General features: G+C 48.5%; 1 protein-coding gene across 4 annotated transcripts in view; it reads left to right on the plus strand.

Moving 5' to 3' along the window:
• Positions 1-18169, plus strand: part of POLA2 (DNA polymerase alpha 2, accessory subunit) — a 60336-nt gene that overhangs the window by 14188 nt on the left and 27979 nt on the right. For 2 of the 4 annotated variants that reach the window (XM_077287696.1, XM_077287695.1), the window contains exons 7-11: positions 2009-2205; positions 2864-2952; positions 5735-5890; positions 13222-13284; positions 15052-15094. In XM_077287696.1, coding sequence (XP_077143811.1) covers positions 2009-2205; positions 2864-2952; positions 5735-5890; positions 13222-13284; positions 15052-15094 — 548 coding nt within the window. The remainder of the gene's footprint in view (positions 1-2008; positions 2206-2863; positions 2953-5734; positions 5891-13221; positions 13285-15051; positions 15095-18169) is intronic. The other 2 variants (XM_077287698.1, XM_077287697.1) reach the window with 1 other exon arrangement.

Genomic DNA, 18169 nt, shown 5'->3' on the forward strand with positions numbered 1-18169 from the left:
CCATATTCCGGACGAAGCGAGTGCTCTGAGTAGGTATGTCTCGAGGACGGCGTCCTTCTGAAGGTTGGACACTGTATCTTGGGCTTCCTGACGGTGAGAGGAAAGCTTCCTGACGTTTACAGGAAGGGTTTAGCCGTCTTCATCGGCCATTTAGCCTGGTGTATTCCTTTCACCATCCAGGAGTCCTTCCGTGTTAGATGTCAGCCTATCTCCCTGTCTATCGTGGGTTCTAGGCACCAGGCGTCGACAAGACACGCCTGCAAGCTTGCGGATTCGTCCAGTCCGCATGCATTCTTGAAGCATTATAATTCCCAGACTTCCACAGATGTGAGTCTGGGCAGGCGGACTCTGCAGGCCGCGGTGGGCACTTGTAAGTAGCGGTTACACAGGGCCTGATCTGATGTTGTCCCCACCCAGGGACTGCTTTGGTACGTACTATGGTCTGTGTCCCCCAATGAGGCGAAGGAGAAAGAGGGATTTTTGTGTACTCACCGTAAAATCCTTTTCTCCGAGCCAATCATTGGGGGACACAGCTCCCACCCTGGTATTGGCTTATGCTTGTTTTTTATAATCTGATATGCTATACTCTCATACTGTATATAATATGACATGCTGTAAGCTAATATGTTGTTACTGATCTCCTACTGCTTTTTGCACCGAACTGGTTAGCTGAGAGCCAGCAGGAGGGTGTATACTGCAGGGGAGGAGCTAGCTTTTTTTGTATCACTTAGTGTCCTCCTAGTGGCAAGCAGCATAACACCCATGGTCTGTGTCCCCCAATGATTGGCTCGGAGAAATGGATTTTTACGGTGAGTACACAAAAATCCCTCTTTCCTGGTAGTTCAGCACAATGTAGGGGCAGAGACCCTGATTCCGTGATGTCCGTTACTGTGCTGCTTTCTATATTTTTGATGAAATGTTTTATCACTAGGACATTACCACTAGAGGACTAGTAATCCAGCTACCATGTAGTCCTCCATATTCATGGTCTGTCTAACCCCGCCCCCACCACTGGCTGCTTTCTGTGTGCATAGGCAGAAAGCAGCCAATCAGTGATGTGGGTGGGGTTATACACAGCTCAGCATTCAGAGAACTGGAATGGAATGGAAATTACAGCAAGTAGCCCAGTAAGTGATACATCGCTGGAATCAGGCTCTCTTGCCCTACATGATGCTAATCTCAGATTACATAACAAAACCTGCTGACCTATTCATTGTTACATCTAATAAAAATTGTCAGATTGTAAAAGAAGTAGTAATGACATTGTGATAAATACTGCAGGTTGTCATGATGTCTCCTTTTTTATGGTGGTTTAACCATTTCCGGTTCAGCTTTGATACATTTGTCATAAGAAAACTTGCATTTTTTATTTCCTGATCGAAATGCATCTGAATTCTGTCTCAATTTGATTTTCTCTTTTTTTTTTTTTAACTTAAAAGTCCTTGTTTGTTTGACACCAACAACTGATAAAAATTTTGGATTAAAATTTTTTTGTAACCTAAACCAAACAAATGGGGGTGGTGGGGAGGGAAGGCAAGTGCAGAATTTAGGATTCAACATGTTAAGTTTAGTGCATTGCCAGACTGTCTACGTTTCCACTCTCTAAATATGCCCTGTAACATGTAATATTAATACATTGTCTTAGTGATAATTTATTAGGGATTGGTCGGTGCAACATAATGTTCCATAATTACACCTGCCAATGTGTATAAATGACAACACCCAATTATCACTTTATAAACACATTTCCGAACCAAGTATTTCCAGGAGAGGAAACAGAGGAAAAGGCACAATGCAGAATTCTGATATAAATATTCCAGAATTGGTATTTAATTGTTGAATGCAATAATATATTAAATGAACAGACTAATGGCGTATAGCACGCAATAAAACTGGGATAGTGAATTTAGGAGTTTGCATATTGCGACACATTTAAGATGGCACGATTTTGTGCAGCTTTCTAGACATGTTGGACACGTTTCTAATTCCCCTTTCTTTCCTGCATTAGCGCCACCCCATCACAGAAGTATAGCTCTCGCTCCAACCGTGGTGAAGTGGTGACCTCTTTTGGAGACATACAAGGAACATCATGGAGTGGTGGAAACGGCAAGTACACGAAAGTAGAGCCCATAACCCTACAAGAGGAGGAGGCGCTGACTAAATCCTACAAGTACATGTTTCAGAAGTTGACGGACATCCGAGATAGTAAGTATTAATGTGTAAGATGTATTGATGTAATAGATGAATAGTCGGCATCTTATTTGACCAGCTTGGTAGTAATTTGGTTGTGGGAGTGATGGCTGCAGACCACGATGAGTCCCAACTGTGCAAGTAACATGCATGTTATTCTAATATGGAGACATGAGCACTGTCACGTGTCTGGCAGTTACTTATATCCAGGGAAAACCATATCTGCTGCTTGGCATTCCTATTAGATTGTTGTTGGGTTGTGATGCAGTCACTGTCTACTTAATGAAGGCCGCAGGGGTTTTGCGCCGCTCCGCTCTACAGAGCCACAGGGATTTTGTGCCGCTCCGCTCTACAGAGCCACAGGGGTTTTGTGCCGCTCCACTCTACGGAGCCGCAGGGGTTTTGTGCCGCACCGCTCTATGGAGCCGCAGGGGTTTTGTGCCGCTCCACTCTACGGAGCCGCAGGGGTTTTGTGCCGCACCGCTCTATGGAGCCGCAGGGGTTTTGTGCCGCACCGCTCTATGGAGCCGCAGGGGCTTTGTGCCGCACCGCTCTATGGAGTCGCAGGGATTTTATCTCGCTCTTCAGCCTCCTGCATGTGGTTTTTCAGCTGTTGTCTTCCATCTATGGACACCTGCCGCTCACTGTTTTCTACTTGTGTTCTCCCAAATAGCTGTGGGCAGTAAAATTGAAGAGCTCGGCGAGGCCCTGAAGAATCATTTCCATATTGAAGAGTTTACATCTGTCTCTTTTCCAGCTCAGGTGAGTTTGTGCAGCTACATTACCTACAGAATACAACCAAATGCAAATTGTAGTTTTACTGCGCCAAACAGTAAAGTGTGTTACAATAAATAACGTCATTAGTTTGCACTGTTCACATCTTGGGTCAAGTTCACATCTGGCTTTTCCTCCATTCACCCTCTTTATTGCTCTTGTACATGATTTTTCTATTCGCCACGACAGCACCCACTAGAGAGAGGGGATCCACCCCTAGGAACAGGAAACCTACAGAGAGATAAAAGGGGCGGCCCCCCCTCGCTCCTCAGTTGGTTTCCTGTTCCTAGACAGGAACCCACAGAGAAGACTCTATGGAGTAGCTACGAAGAGGAAAACCCGCCTGGACTGCCGCCTGTACGACTCTGCTGAGCGGCAGGGGCTCCAGAGCGGGTAGACAGTACGGGGAATGATCCTGCGGGCTACCCCTCATCTGCTGATGCTGCTGCAATGCCTGGAAGTTATCAACAGTCTCCCTGCTGGGACACCGTTGTATGAGGCTACCAATAATGCGGAGCGGCACCTACCTCGTCCGGCCCGGACCTGGGTCAGGTAAATGGTGTATACTCCTGGGGTATGTGGAGCCGCTGTGGTGCTGGCGTCTCCCCGGTGGAGGTTTCCCCTCCAGGTCCCTCCGGAGTGGAGGTATTGAATTGCCGACATAGCTGCGGGTGCAGCGCTTACCACGGCGTCTTCCGGCGTGCAGCAGAGACGCGGGCGCATGCGCAGTAGCATCGGCGTCCCGGAAGTGGTTGGTTGAACTTCCGGGATCGCGAGGTTAGAGTACCATTTCCGGGGGAACCGCCATATTGGATTCCTCTACCATCCACCCTAGTCAAAAACAATCAATATACTGCAGGTCCCTCAGTGGGATCTAACTTTAGTCCTAGATGCATTAACTCAAAGCCCTTTCGAGCCTCTTCATACAACCTCATTGAAAAATATTTTGTTAAAAACGGTATTGTTGGTAGCATTGGTATCTGCTAGAAGAGTGAGCGATCTCTATGCCTTATCAATAGATCCTCCATTCTTATCTGTAACATCTGACAGGATAATTTTGAAAACGGACCCATCTTATCTCCCTAAAGTAGCCACTAGTTTTCATAGATCTCAGGAGATCTTCCTACTTACTTTTTATAAAGGCCACTCGACTCCAGAAGAAGTGAGACTTCATACCCTAGATGTAAAAAGGACTGTTCTGGCCTATTTAGAGAGGACTAGGGACTGGAGGAAGAGTAGGGCTCTCTTTGTGTCTTTCCAGGGTAAAAACAAAGGATCCAGAGTCACAAAGAATACGTTATCATGCTGGATCAGAGATGCCATAATCTTGGCGTATAAAGCTAGAGGAAGAGATCATCCACTGCATGTGGAAGCACACTCTACAAGAGCCTTGTCGACTTCCTGGGCAGAAAAGGCGAACGTGCCAATAGACCTTATATCTAAAGGCCCCGTCTCGCATAGCGATTTACCAAAGATCACGACCAGCGATACGACCTGGCCGTGATCGTTGGTAAGTCGCTGTGTGGTCGCTGGGGAGCTGTCACACAGACAGCTCTCTCCAGCGACCAACGATCAGGGGAACGACTTTGGCATCGTTGAAGACAGTTTCAACGATGCCGAAGTCCCCCTGCAGCACCCGGGTAACCAGGGTAAACATCGGGTTACTAAGCGCAGGGCCGCGCTTAGTAACCCGATGTTTACCTTGGTTACCAAAAAAACCAAACCGTACATACTCGCCTTTCGGTGTCCGTCAGGTCCCTTGCCGTCTGCTTCCTGCTCTGACTGAGCCGCCGTACAGTGAGAGCAGAGCGCAGCGGTGACGTCACTGCTGTGCTGTGCTCTCACTGTACGGCGGCACTCAGAGCAGGAAGCGGACGGCAAGGGACCTGACAGACATCAGATGGTGAGTATGTAGTGTTTGTTTTTTTTACATTTACGCTGGTAACCAGGGTGTAAACATCGGGTTACTAAGCGCGGCCCTGCACTTAGCAACCCGATGTTTACCCTGGTTACCAGTGAAGACATCGCTGGATCGGTGTCACACACACCGATTCAGCGATGTCAGCGGGACCTCAACGACCAAAAAACGGTCCAGGCCATTCCGACACGACCAGCGATCTCACAGCAGGGGCCTGATCGCTGGTACGTGTCACACATAGCGAGATCGCTACTGAGGTCGCTGTTGCGTCACAAAACTAGTGACTCAGCAGCGATCTCGCTAGCGATCTCGCTATGTGAGACGGGGCCTTTAGGCCGCAACCTGGTCTTCACCTAGGTCTAATCTATAGTGCTTATAGAAAATACTATCTTCCGCCTTTGATCTAACCTTTGGGATATCGGTCCTTGACTCAGTAAACCCACCCAATCTACAGTCTCTGTAAATCTCTCTAGTGGGTGCTGTCATGGCGAATAGAAAATACCGGATTACTTACCGGTAATGCTCTTTTATAGAGCCCATGACGGCACCCATTCACATCCCTCCCTTTTTATATTAGCACGTGGTGCCATTGTGGTGAGGTGTAGATAATAGAACAATATAGTATAAGGTTGTAAATATGTACATATACCTGAGCCTATTAACTAAAACCTGGTGGCGGTTCCTCCTATTCTCTGTAATACAACTGAGGAGCGAGGGGGGGCCGCCCCTTTTATCTCTCTGTAGATTTCCTGTTCCTAGGGGCAGATCCCCTCTCTCTAGTGGGTGCTGTCGTGGGCTCTATAAAAGAGTATTACCGGTAAGTAATCCGTTATTTTTCTGCCCTGCCTTTAGGAGACTGTGACTGTGCTTGGACAGGTCGGTTGTGACAGCAATGGGAAGTTGAACTCCAAATCTGTTATTCTTGAGGGGGATCGGGAGCACTCGTCGGGATTGCAGGTTCCTGTGGACTTATCGGAGTTAAAGGAATATTCACTGTTTCCTGGGCAGGTATTGATCATCATTTCTACAAAGAGCATTTCTTACAATATTGCAATCCCTTATTAGGCTGCTATGAAGGTAAGTTCACATGCAAATGTCATCCTTTTGGAAAGGAAAGGGGGATTTAACACATGCCAGTGGGGTGCGCGTCATTCCACGCTCTCATCGGCGCACCCATGACGTGATTTCTGGGCACTGATGGGTTGTCATTAGTGCAGAGGGTCTGCTAATGACCCCCGTGCCTGTCATTATGATACTCCTGTGAACGCCGGCTATAGGAGATTGCCTGTGCTATACGTAACAGCAGAAATCCTGATCACCGCTTCAAGACTCCTAAAGGGACTATTAAATGAAGTGGGGGGGTTATGGGAAAAAAAATCACACTTTTGTTATCGCTGCGTTCAGAAATGTCCGATCTATCAGAATATAAAATAAATTAATCCGATCGGTAAACGGCGTAATGAGAAACACAAACTCCAGAATACTTTTTTACTCTGTCGCCTCATTAGGGGACACAGGACCATGGGTGTTATGCTGCTGTCCACTAGGAGGCGACACTATACATAATCTGAAAAAGATTAACTGTGGCTCCTCCTGTGCAGTATACACCCCTGGATGGCATCAGCCTTCTCCAGTTTTTGCTTAGTGTCGCATAGGAGGCACACCTAAAAGATTTTTACTCCGTTTTTTCCGACGGGATTACACATGAAGAAAAGAGGGTCTCCTGTGAGACTCCCGGCATGGCTCCTTCCTCGGCCCCCTATTATGGGGTGCCCAGTTGAAGTAGAGATGGCTATTCCCCATGTTGCTCCTTCCCCAGTCCCTCGGGTGCTGGTTCGAAGTCGAGACCCCCCCCCTCCTTCCCCAATTCCTTTTGGTTTCTGGGTTGAGGTCGAGGCGAGGATAAAGGCCCCTGAAGGTGACAACAGCACCCTCCCTATCCCCCTCTGGGGGTATTAGGTTGAGACACCTCATGTAGGGCCTGTACAGGCAGCATTCTACAGCTCCCAGCAATGGGCCAGCACACTGCGCCTGCATCCAGGGACCCCAGCCCAGCTGCGTGCTCCTGTTTGGGCCGGGGGGAGTGCTGGCAGGCATGGCACATACAGACACAGGGCTCCCTGTGCCCCTGTCTCTGCGGCAGCACCAGCTAGATACTGCCTCAGGGAGACCCCTACCGGGCTCCCCCTTCCGCTTATAGCCCCACCGCCATCCTGCCTTTAAATCCGGAGAGGTCCGGTTCACATCCGACCCCCTCCCGGACTTTCGCGCCGGCCTGGAGCCCTTCTGGGCCTCAGGCATCTAATTTAGGCCCCGGCTTCGGCCTAGCTGAAGCTGCCGCCTCCTCTCCGGCCCGCCCCCCGGATGACAAATATGACACTCTACAGTGTCATAAAGGGGGTGGATCGAGACAGGGCGCGTTTTTACACAGCCTTGACGCATTTTTCCAGCTCTCCGCCCCCTTCTCCTCCTTTCCTCTCTGTCTCAGCAGCCATTTTCGGCTGCAGATTAACCCTGCATCTCCCGGTCTGCAGGACCAGGACCAGGCAGCCAGTCTCCGGGGGGCACAGGACTGTGGATCTTCGGCGCTGGACCTAGGGGCACATTGGTGGGGTAAGATCACAGCTGGGTTTTTTACTCAGCTGTGAATCCATATTACCTATAAGGCTCCCCTATAGGTTTCTCTACCCCTGTAAGGTCCTCTGCTGGCAGCACTTCTGCACTCTGTGCACTATGCCGGGCTCAAGGTCCAAGAGAACCAGGCAGAACTGCTATTATGCATTCTGCACAGCCTGCGGGACCACTCTCCCCAGTAGTAGCACGTACCCGCATTGTCAGAACTGTATACAAACTAATGTGTCAGAGCCCCAAGAAGCCCCTGCCAATGCCTCGGTGTCTAATGCCACGCCGGAATGGGCTACTCAGATATCGCAATCTATGACGCAGTCTATAGATAACCTAACCTCCACATTGCTTCAGGCTCTACAGGGTCATGCCTCGGCTTTGACCGTTACCCAGCAAAGGGAGAGCTTGAGTCAGGAACAAGATGACCCTGGCACATCCACGTCTAGGTCAGGACGCAAGCGGACCCATAGATCAAGTCCATCTGCGTCATCCCATAGCACACGGTCATCCCCCTCTAGGGAGAGACACCGTAGCTCCAGGTCATCTAGACCGTCCCATTCCAAGGACAGACAATGCAGATCTCCGCAATCCCCGACCAGAGAAGGCCTCCTCCCCAGCCCACTCAGCAGGGGACGCCTCAGTGATACACAGGATTCGGAAGGCATCTGTGACACTGACTCAGACAGAGACACGGAGGGGTCCCTGATCCCAATCCCTCCTAGCAATACAGCGCTAGTTGAGGACATAATTTCATCCATCCATCGGGTGCTGGACATTTCTGATCCGCCACCAGAGACCCCAGAACATAAGATTTCCTTTGAAGGACCTCTGAAGCCGCCTAAGGTTTTCTCTAACTACCCAGAGTTTAAGGCGATCCTTTAAAAAGCAGCTCTCTCAGCCTGAGAAATTCGCTAATCGCAAATATCTGGAGGCGAGGTACCCCTTCCCACAGGACACCAAGGAATGGACAGATCCACCTGAAGTGGACCCCCCAGTCTCTAGGCTAGCAGCACAGACCTTCCTTTCACTGCCAGATAGCTCAACCCTCAGGGATGCAGCAGACCGGCAGGTAGAACGCATGGCTCGTTCAATTTTCGAGGCAGCAGGGGCATCCCTGGCTCCCGCGTTCGCCTCAGTTTGGGCTGCCAAGGCCATTCTGGCCTGGGCAAAGAATTTACAAGCTCTCCAAGCATCCGCTCCTGAGCTGTCGGACCAAGCGGTTCAAATAGCAGTTGTAGCAGACTACATGCTCCATGCAGCTCTGGATTCAACAAGGGGAGTAGCGGGGATAGCATCAAACGCCATCACGATTTGGCGTATCCTCTGGCTGCGGGAATGGAAAGCGGACGCAGCCTCAAAGAAGTCCCTCACGCACCTCCCCTACCTCAGTGGGAGACTTTTCGGTGAACAGTTGGACACTATGATATCCAACGCCACCGGGGGTAAGAGTACTTCTCTTCCCCAACTGAAACCTAAACGCACTTACAAGAAGCGTAACCAAACTCGATTCCGATCCTTTCAGAATTCCTCCGGCTGGTCCGTCTCGCGTCCAGCACAAAATCGTAACCGTTCCCCACGCAGGGACAACTCACGATCGACGCAAAGGTCGGACAAGACCTGGCAGTCAAAAGCAGGCCAGCCTAAGCCCAGAGGAGGAAAATCTCAGACTTTCTCCTCATCATGACTCACGGACTCCGGAAGACACCACACCAGTAGGCGGCCGACTTTTGCTCTTTCATCAAGTCTGGCTGCCTATTACAGAAGACGGGTCACGGAACTAGTGTCTTCCGGATACAAAATAGACTTCACCTCCAACCCACCGGACCGATTCTTCCTCTCTGTCCCCCCAAAACCACCAGTCAAGGCTTGTGCCTACAACCAAGCGGTCTCCTCGCTTTTTCAAGCAGGAGTCATAGTACCGGTACCCACGACCGACCGCTTCCGAGGGTTCTACTCCAATCTGTTCGTAGTTCCCAAGAAAGGAGGCAGCATACGGCCCATACTAGACCTAAAACAGCTCAACAAATATGTACGGGTCCGTCATTTCCGCATGGAGTCCCTTCGGTCCATCATTGCGTCCATGGAGAAGGGAGAATATCTTGCCTCCATAGACATACAAGACACATACCTGCATATACCCATTGCACCTGCCCATCAGAGGTTTCTCAGGTTCGCAATAGGCCAGGACCACTACCAATTCGTGGCTCTCCCTTTCGGACTCGCCACGGCTCCCAGAATGTTCACCAAGGTCATGGCAGCCACCACGGACGTCCTGCACTCCAGAGGCATAGTAGTCGTTCCATACCTGGACGATCTACTCATCCAGGCTCCCACCTTCAAGGACTGCGAGCTCAGCGTCTCAATCACATCCGATACTCTCAGTCGCATGGGCTGGTTAATCAACCTACAAAAGTCATCACCAACCCCGAGTCAGTCCCTGACCTTCCTGGGAATGTTATTCAACACCTCCAGGGGTCTAGTGCTCCTTCCCAAGGACAAGGCACTGGCTCTCCGACTAGCAGTTCGCACCCTCCTCCGCAAACCCCCTCGATCTCTCCGGTTTGCCATGAGAGTCCTCGGCAAGATGGCAGCAGCAATAGAAGCTGTCCCATTTGCCCAGTTTCACCTCGGACCTCTCCAACTAGCCATTCTCAAGTCCTGGGACAGGAATCCCTTTTCTCTCGACAGTGAGTTCCAGCTAACGTCGTTAACCAGGAAGTCCCTGCACTGCAACCTCGCTAGCAAAGGGGAAATCCTTTCTCACAGGTCAATGTAACGTTCTGACCACCGACGCGAGCCTGACGGGTTGGGGTGCGGTGCACCTACACCACAGGGCAAGTGGTCCCCAGTGGAAGCGACCATGCCCATCAACATCCTGGAAATTCGTGCCATTCTTCTGGCATTGAGGGCCTTCCATCGCTTACTGTCAGCCTCTCACATCAGAATACAATCGGACAATGCCACGGCTGTGGCATATGTGAATCACCAAGGGGGGAACCGCAGTACCCAGGCAATGCAAGAAGTGTCACACATCCTCCGCTGGGCGGAGGACACAGGGTCGGTTCTTTCAGCGGTCCACATTCCGGGTGTGGACAACTGGGAAGCAGACTTCCTCAGCCGACAAGGAATAGACTCGGGAGAGTGGTCTCTCCATCCCGAAATTTTTCAACAGATCTGTCTCCGCTGGGGGACCCTGGATGTGGACCTAATGGCATCCCACTTCAATGCCAAGGTCTCCAACTTCATGGCCAGAACACACGATCCGCGGTCGCTCGGAGCAGACGCTCTGGTTCAGGACTGGACCCAGTTCCAGCTTCTGTATATTTTTCCACCTCTCCCCCTGATATCCAGAGTGGTGAGGAAGATCAAACAAGAGGGAGTTCCAACCATCCTAATTGCACCGGACTGGCCCAGACGCACATGGTACGCCGACATTGTACAACTCACAGCAGACGCCCCCTGGCGTCTCCCTGACCGCCACGATCTTCTATCACAAGGCCCGTTCTACCACCAGAACTCAGGGGCTCTCAATTTGACGGCGTGGCCCTTGAGACCTGGGTTCTAACCCAAGCAGGGCTCTCGACGGACGTCATTGGAACCATGATCAGAGCACGGAAACCAGCGTCTGCCAAGATTTATTACCGTACCTGGAAAGCTTTCTTTACCTGGTGCGAATCTTGTGGCCAGATCCCACTCCCTTATTCCCTACCCAAAGTACTTGGTTTTCTCCAATCGGGTCTGGAGGCCAGGCTGTCATTAGGCTCGCTTAAGAGCCAGGTGTCAGCCCTCTCAGTGCTTTTTCAAAGGCGCATTGCTACCAAGCCGCAAGTAAGGACTTTCCTTCAGGGGGTTTCCCGATTGGTTCCCCCCTACAGACGACCACTAGAAACGTGGGACCTCAACCTGGTCCTGACAGCATTGCAGGAACCACCCTTCGAACCCCTTAAGGAGGTCCTGCTCCGCCTTCTTTCCCAGAAGGTGGTTTTCCTGGTGGCAATCACCTCGCTACTCAGGGTGTCTGAACTGACAGCACTCTCCTGCAGACGGCCCTTCCTGGCTTTTCACCAGGACAAGGTAGTTCTTCGTACGGTCCCATCCTTCCTTCCGAAGGTTGTGTCCGACTTCCACCTCAATGAGGAAATTTCACTACCATCCCTTTGTCCGGTTCCAGTTTATAGAGTGGAGAAGGCTCTGCATACGCTTGACCTTGTCAGGGCATTGCGTATATACGTGTCTAGGACTGCGTCCTTCCGGAGGTCTGATTTCTCTTTTCCTCCTTCCGGAAGGCGGCCACAAGGGTCTGCCAGCTTCCAAAGCTACCCTTGCCAGGTGGATCAAATCCACCATACAAGAGGCCTACCGCCTTAAGAATTCTCCTCTTCCAGCCGGTATTACGGCACACTCTACACGGGCGGTAGGGGCCTCCTGGGCCATTCGGCACCAGGCTTCGGCACAACAAGTGTGTAAGGCGGCCACTTGGACTAGCTTACACACGTTTACTAAACACTACAGGGTTCATACCCAGTCCTCAGAGGACGCGAGCCTGGGTAGATGTGTCCTGCAGGCGGCGGTGCCCTAAGTATACGGGCCTGTCTGCACAATATTCGTCCATTGCTTCCCACCCAGGGACTGCTTTAGGACGTCCCATGGTCCTGTGTCCCCCAATGAGGCGACAGAGTAAAGGAGATTTTTGTGTACTCACCGTAAAATCTTTCTCTTGGCCTCTAATTGGGGGACACAGCTCCCACCCTGTTGCCCTTTCCGGGCCGTTGTAACTGTTGAGTTCTCATATTGTTTTCTTGAGCTCGTACATAGTTGCCTTCTTACAGGCATAATTATGTTATTCATGTTACATAGTTGCCTTCTTACAGGCATAATTATGTTATTCATGTTACGTTCTTCCTACTGCTTTTGCACAAAACTGGAGAAGGCTGATGCCGTCCAGGGGTGTATACTGCACAGGAGGAGCCACAGTTAATCTTTTTCAGATTATGCATAGTGTCGCCTACTAGTGGACAGCAGCATAACACCCATGGTCCTGTGTCCCCCAATTAGAGGCTAAGAGAAAGAGATTTTACGGTGAGTACACAAAAATCTCCTTTTTTGCCTCCGCAACATTGCAATAAACTGCAATAACAGGCGATGAAAACATCGTATCTACCCCAAAATGGTATCAATAGGGCACAGAAAAATAAGACCTCACCCCCAGCCCCAGATCAAGAAAAAATGGCAACAAAGGCGAAAAAAACATTTTATATTTTTTTTCATATAAATTTTGGAATTTTGTCTCTGCCACTTAAATAAAATGTACATGTTTGGTATCTGCATTCTCGTACTGACCTGTAGAATCATATTGTCAGGTCAGTTTTATATACCGTATTTTGCAGACTATGAAATTAACCCCTTATTTTGGGGAGGAAAATAGGGAAACATTTTTATTTTTGTGGGGGAGGAAAAAGAAAAATGGAAAAGTACCATGGCTTAAAGGGGTTAAAAAAAACCTGCCTAATGCACTGCAAAATGCAAGCTATATTTGTAAAATATACTATATTTTTGGAGCACCATTGATTCCATGGTGCTGTACATGTCACTGTATCTTGTGTTCCATTGCCACAGAAATGGGATTGTCGGCAGATGGTAGCCCTTGTAGCTATACTTGCTCTTTGATAAATATCTTGTGTCTGCGGCTGTCATAAGTTTGTCTCCTCTTTCAGGTTGTAGTAATGGAAGGGACTAACAGCAGCGGAAGAAAGTTTGTTGCATCAAAGTTGTATGAGGTCTGTGCATCTGATTTTTTTTTTTCACGTCTTCTTGAACTGAAATTATTATGGGGGGGGGATAAAACCTTCACATTGACGTCCATCACAGACCGATTTCCCTGGATGTTCCATCCGCTCCCCTGGCGTGTTATCTTAATTTTAGGAGGGTGATGGGATATCTATGGGGGAGTGTAAAAAGAACATTGGCATATTCTTTGCATGATTATGGGGGATTAATTGCAGGCACTGCATCAGAAAATAACCCTCTATTATCTGTGAAGACACGGGGGAGTCAGCGTGTGCTGGAGATTGCACGGACCAGGGCTCATCCCACCGAATGCCTGCTCTTCTTTTACCTTGCGCGTGATATTACTCAAGACAACACAGGGTGAGGGTAAAATAGTGTGGCAATACTTTATTGAACAAAAAAACAGGCTAATAACACATAGAACAGCCCAGCAAAATACCCAAGATGGTGCAAAATTAGTCTCACCCTTTTGCTGACTCGCCGAGATTAAAGCAGCTGTGACTTCCAGGGCCGACTACCACCACCTGTGGCACGCAAAGAGAGGAGGTAACGACAAGCTTAGGAAGCTTGGGGCTATGTGCACACGTTGCGGATTTTGCTGCGGATCTGCAGCTGCGGGTCCGCAGCAGCTTTCCATGTGTTTACAGTACAATGTAAACCTATGGAAACCGCAATCTGCAGTGCCCATGCTGTGGAAAAAAACGTGCGGAAACGCTGCGGGTTACATTCCGCAGCATGTCAATCCTTTGTGCGGATTCCGCTGCGGATTACACCTGCTCCACAATAGGAATCCGCAGGTGTAAAACTGCAGGTGGAATCCGCATAAAAAACGCGGTAAATCCACAGGTAAAACGCAGTGCCTTTTTACCTGCAGATTTCTAAAATCCGCTGCGGAAAAATACGTGTGCACATAGCCTGACAGTCCATTGAGGTACGAGGCCTGGTGACCAGAGGGTCATAACCTAGCTTCTCCAAACATCTCCATGGAGCCAGGTGACCTGTGGGTCCCAATCCTGACTTTCCTAAATGTATCCATGGGGCACAGGCGGGTCCAAATCCTGGTTTCCTCAAACGAATTCATTGGTTCAGTGATGGTCAATGACGCAGATATGTTTCAGCCGGGGCCGTGGTTCCCTAAGCTGGCATCCTGTAGAATGTCAAATCGATGTCCTCGCTGCAGTCTTAGTGTTCCCGGCTGTGTTTTTGTAAAGAGTGTCTGGTTGTGTTGATCTTATTACAGAGGCATATCCCCTTTTATATAGTTCACAACTGTTGTCCTTCAAGCCATCATCCAGAGGTCAAGAGGAAGGTGTGATGAGATTAAATCACATTGTTTCAGTATTTTATCAATCTGTATAGTTTTTCTTCCACGGTTTTGCAAGTCAACAAGCCACAGGGTCACACACTATTGTCAATCAACAGATTATAAAACCTCCATTGTTCAATGACCCTGCATCACTGCTTTGCAAAGATAGCGGACCATAAGTTATAACAAACGTCTATGTTAAAGGTTCATACAAACAATAATCTGTGTTTCTTGACCAACCAAAGAACAAACGCCTACATTCAAAAGTCAACATAAAGATAAGTCTATGCCTCCAGGCTTTAACTTTACAGTTGAGATGTTGTCTCAAAACAATGAACCTGTGTGTTTTGATTATCTCAGAACTGCATACTATTTAGCTATGAAGTCATATAAGATTTTTTATATATCTGTTGAAATTTCTACAGCTAATTTTCAATTTTTTTTTCTCTAGGGAGTCACACTTCCATACTATCAACCAAATATTGATTCTGAAGGTAAGTCCTAAGAATCGCTCTGTATACAGTGGTTTTAATAATGGAAAACCTTTTCCTAAAAGGACTTTAAAGGGAACCTGTCACCCCGTTTTTTCCGTATGAGATAAAAATACTGTTAAATAGGGCCTGAGCTGTGCATTACAATAGTGTATTTTGTGGACCCCGATTCCCCACCTATGCTGCCGAAATACGTTACCAAAGTAGTCGTTTTCGCCTGTCAATCAGGCTGGTCTGGTCAAAAGGGCGTGGTGTCTTCCCCCAGATCTTGCTTAGTTTTCCGTTGGTGGCGTAGTGGTGTGCGCATGCCCAAGGTCCCAAATCCACGTCCCAGGGGAGTGAAAAGATCGCGATGTGCTGTATTTCATTGGTGATCGGTGGGCGCGGCCATCTTCCTTTGGCCGCGCGTGCGCAGAAGCTTCGCTCTGCTGGCCGCGGCTTCAGGAAAATGGCCGCGGGATGCCGCGCGTGCGCAGATGGAGATCGCGGCGGCCATTTTCCTGAAGCTGAGATGTGAACTCTGCTTCAGGAAAATGGCCGCAGCGATCTCCTTCTGCGCACGTGCGGCAGCCCGCAGCCATTTTCCTGAAGCCGCGGCCAGCAGAGCACCGCTTCTGCGCACGCGCGGCCAAAGGAAGATGGCCGCGCCCACCGATCACCAATGAAATACAGCACATCGCGATCTTTTCACTCCCCTGTGATGTGGATTTGGGACCTTGGGCATGCGCAAACCACTACGCCACCAATGGAAAACTAAGCAAGATCTGGGGGAAGACACCACGCCCTTTTGACCAGACCAGCCTGATTGACAGGCGAAAACGACTGCTTTGGTAACGTATTTTGGCAGCATAGGTGGGGAATCGGGGTCCACAAAATACACTGTTGTAATGCACAGCTCAGGCCCTATTTAACAGTATTTTTATCTCATACGGAAAAAACGGGGTGACAGGTGCCCTTTAAGTTTACATAGGTTGGACTATAGGTTAAGATTGTACCATTTTTAGTCTTAGGGTATGTGCACACGTCAGGATTTCTTGCAGAAATTTCCTGAAGAAAACCGGAAATTTTCTGCAAGAAATCCGCATATTTTTTTTTTTGGCGGTTTTTTTTTTCCCCGGTTTTTTTTTTAGCATTTTGCAAACGTAATTAGCTTGCAGAATGCTAAAGTTTTCCAAGCGATCTGTAGCATCGCTTGTAAAACTGATTGACAGGTTGGTCACACTTGTCAAACAGAGTGTTTGACAAGTGTGACCAACTTTTTACTATACAGGTCCTTCTCAAAAAATTAGCATATAGTGTTAAATTTCATTATTTACCATAATGTAATGATTACAATTAAACTTTCATATATTATAGATTCATTATCCACCAACTGAAATTTGTCAGGTCTTTTATTGTTTTAATACTGATGATTTTGGCATACAACTCCTGAAAACCCAAAAAACCTGTCTCAATAAATTAGCATATTTCACCCGTCCAATCAAATAAAAGTGTTTTTTAATAACAAACAAAAAAACCATCAAATAATAATGTTCAGTTATGCACTCAATACTTGGTCGGGAATCCTTTGGCAGAAATGACTGCTTCAATGCGGCGTGGCATGGAGGCAATCAGCCTGTGACACTGCTGAGATGTTATGGAGGCCCAGGATGCTTCAATAGCGGCCTTAAGCTCATCCAGAGTGTTGGGTCTTGCGTCTCTCAACTTTCTCTTCACAATATCCCACAGATTCTCTATGGGGTTCAGGTCAGGAGAGTTGGCAGGCCAATTGAGCACAGTAATACCATGGTCAGTAAACCATTTACCAGTGGTTTTGGCACTGTGAGCAGGTGCCAGGTCGTGCTGAAAAATTAAATCTTCATCTCCATAAAGCATTTCAGCCGATGGAAGCATGAAGTGCTCCAAAATCTCCTGATAGCTAGCTGCATTGACCCTGCCCTTGATGAAACACAGTGGACCAACACCAGCAGCTGACATGGCACCCCACACCATCACTGACTGTGGGTACTTGACACTGGACTTCAGGCATTTTGGCATTTCCTTCTCCCCAGTCTTCCTCCAGACTCTGGCACCTTGATTTCCGAATGACATGCAAAATTTGCTTTCATCAGAAAAAAGTACTTGGGACCACTTAGCAACAGTCCAGTGCTGCTTCTCTGTAGCCCAGGTCAGGCGCTTCTGCCGCTGTTTATGGTTCAAAAGTGGCTTTACCTGGGGAATGCGGCACCTGTAGCCCATTTCCTGCACACGCCTGTGCACGGTGGCTCTGGATGTTTCCACACCAAGGTCTGGAATCGGTCCTTCTCCACAATCTTCCTCAGGGTCCGGTCACCTCTTCTCGTTGTACAGCGTTTTCTGCCACATTGTTTCCTTCCAACAGACTTACCATTGAGGTGCCTTGATACAGCACTCTGGGAACAGCCTATTTGTTGAGAAATTTCTTTCTGGGTCTTACCCTCTTGCTTGAGGGTGTCAATGATGGCCTTCTTGACATCTGTCAGGTCGCTAGTCTTACCCATGATGGGGGTTTTGAGTAATGAACCAGGCAGGGAGTTTTTAAAAGCCTCAGGTATCTTTTGCATGTGTTTAGAGTTAATTAGTTGATTCAGAAGATTAGGGTAATAGGTCGTTTAGAGAACCTTTTCTTGATATGCTAATTTATTGAGACAGGTTTTTTGGGTTATCAGGAGTTGTATGCCAAAATCATCAGTATTAAAACAATAAAAGACCTGACAAATTTCAGTTGGTGGATAATGAATCTATAATATATGAAAGTTTAATTGTAATCATTACATTATGGTAAATAATGAAATTTAACACTATATGCTAATTTTTTGAGAAGGACCTGTAGATGCAGCCTATGCAGCATCAATAGTAAAAGATAGAATGTTAAAAATAATTAAAAAAATTAAAAAAATGGTTATACTCACCTGCAGACAGCCGATCTCCTCAGCGGCTTCCGTTCCTATAGATGGTGTGTGCAGGACCTTCGATGACGTCGCGGTCACGTGACCGCGACGTCATCACGGTCATGTGACCGCGACGTCATCGCAGGTCCTTCACACACACACCATCTAT

This window comes from Ranitomeya variabilis, chromosome 2, assembly GCF_051348905.1.
Source record: "Ranitomeya variabilis isolate aRanVar5 chromosome 2, aRanVar5.hap1, whole genome shotgun sequence".
NCBI classification, from domain to species: domain Eukaryota; kingdom Metazoa; phylum Chordata; class Amphibia; order Anura; family Dendrobatidae; genus Ranitomeya; species Ranitomeya variabilis.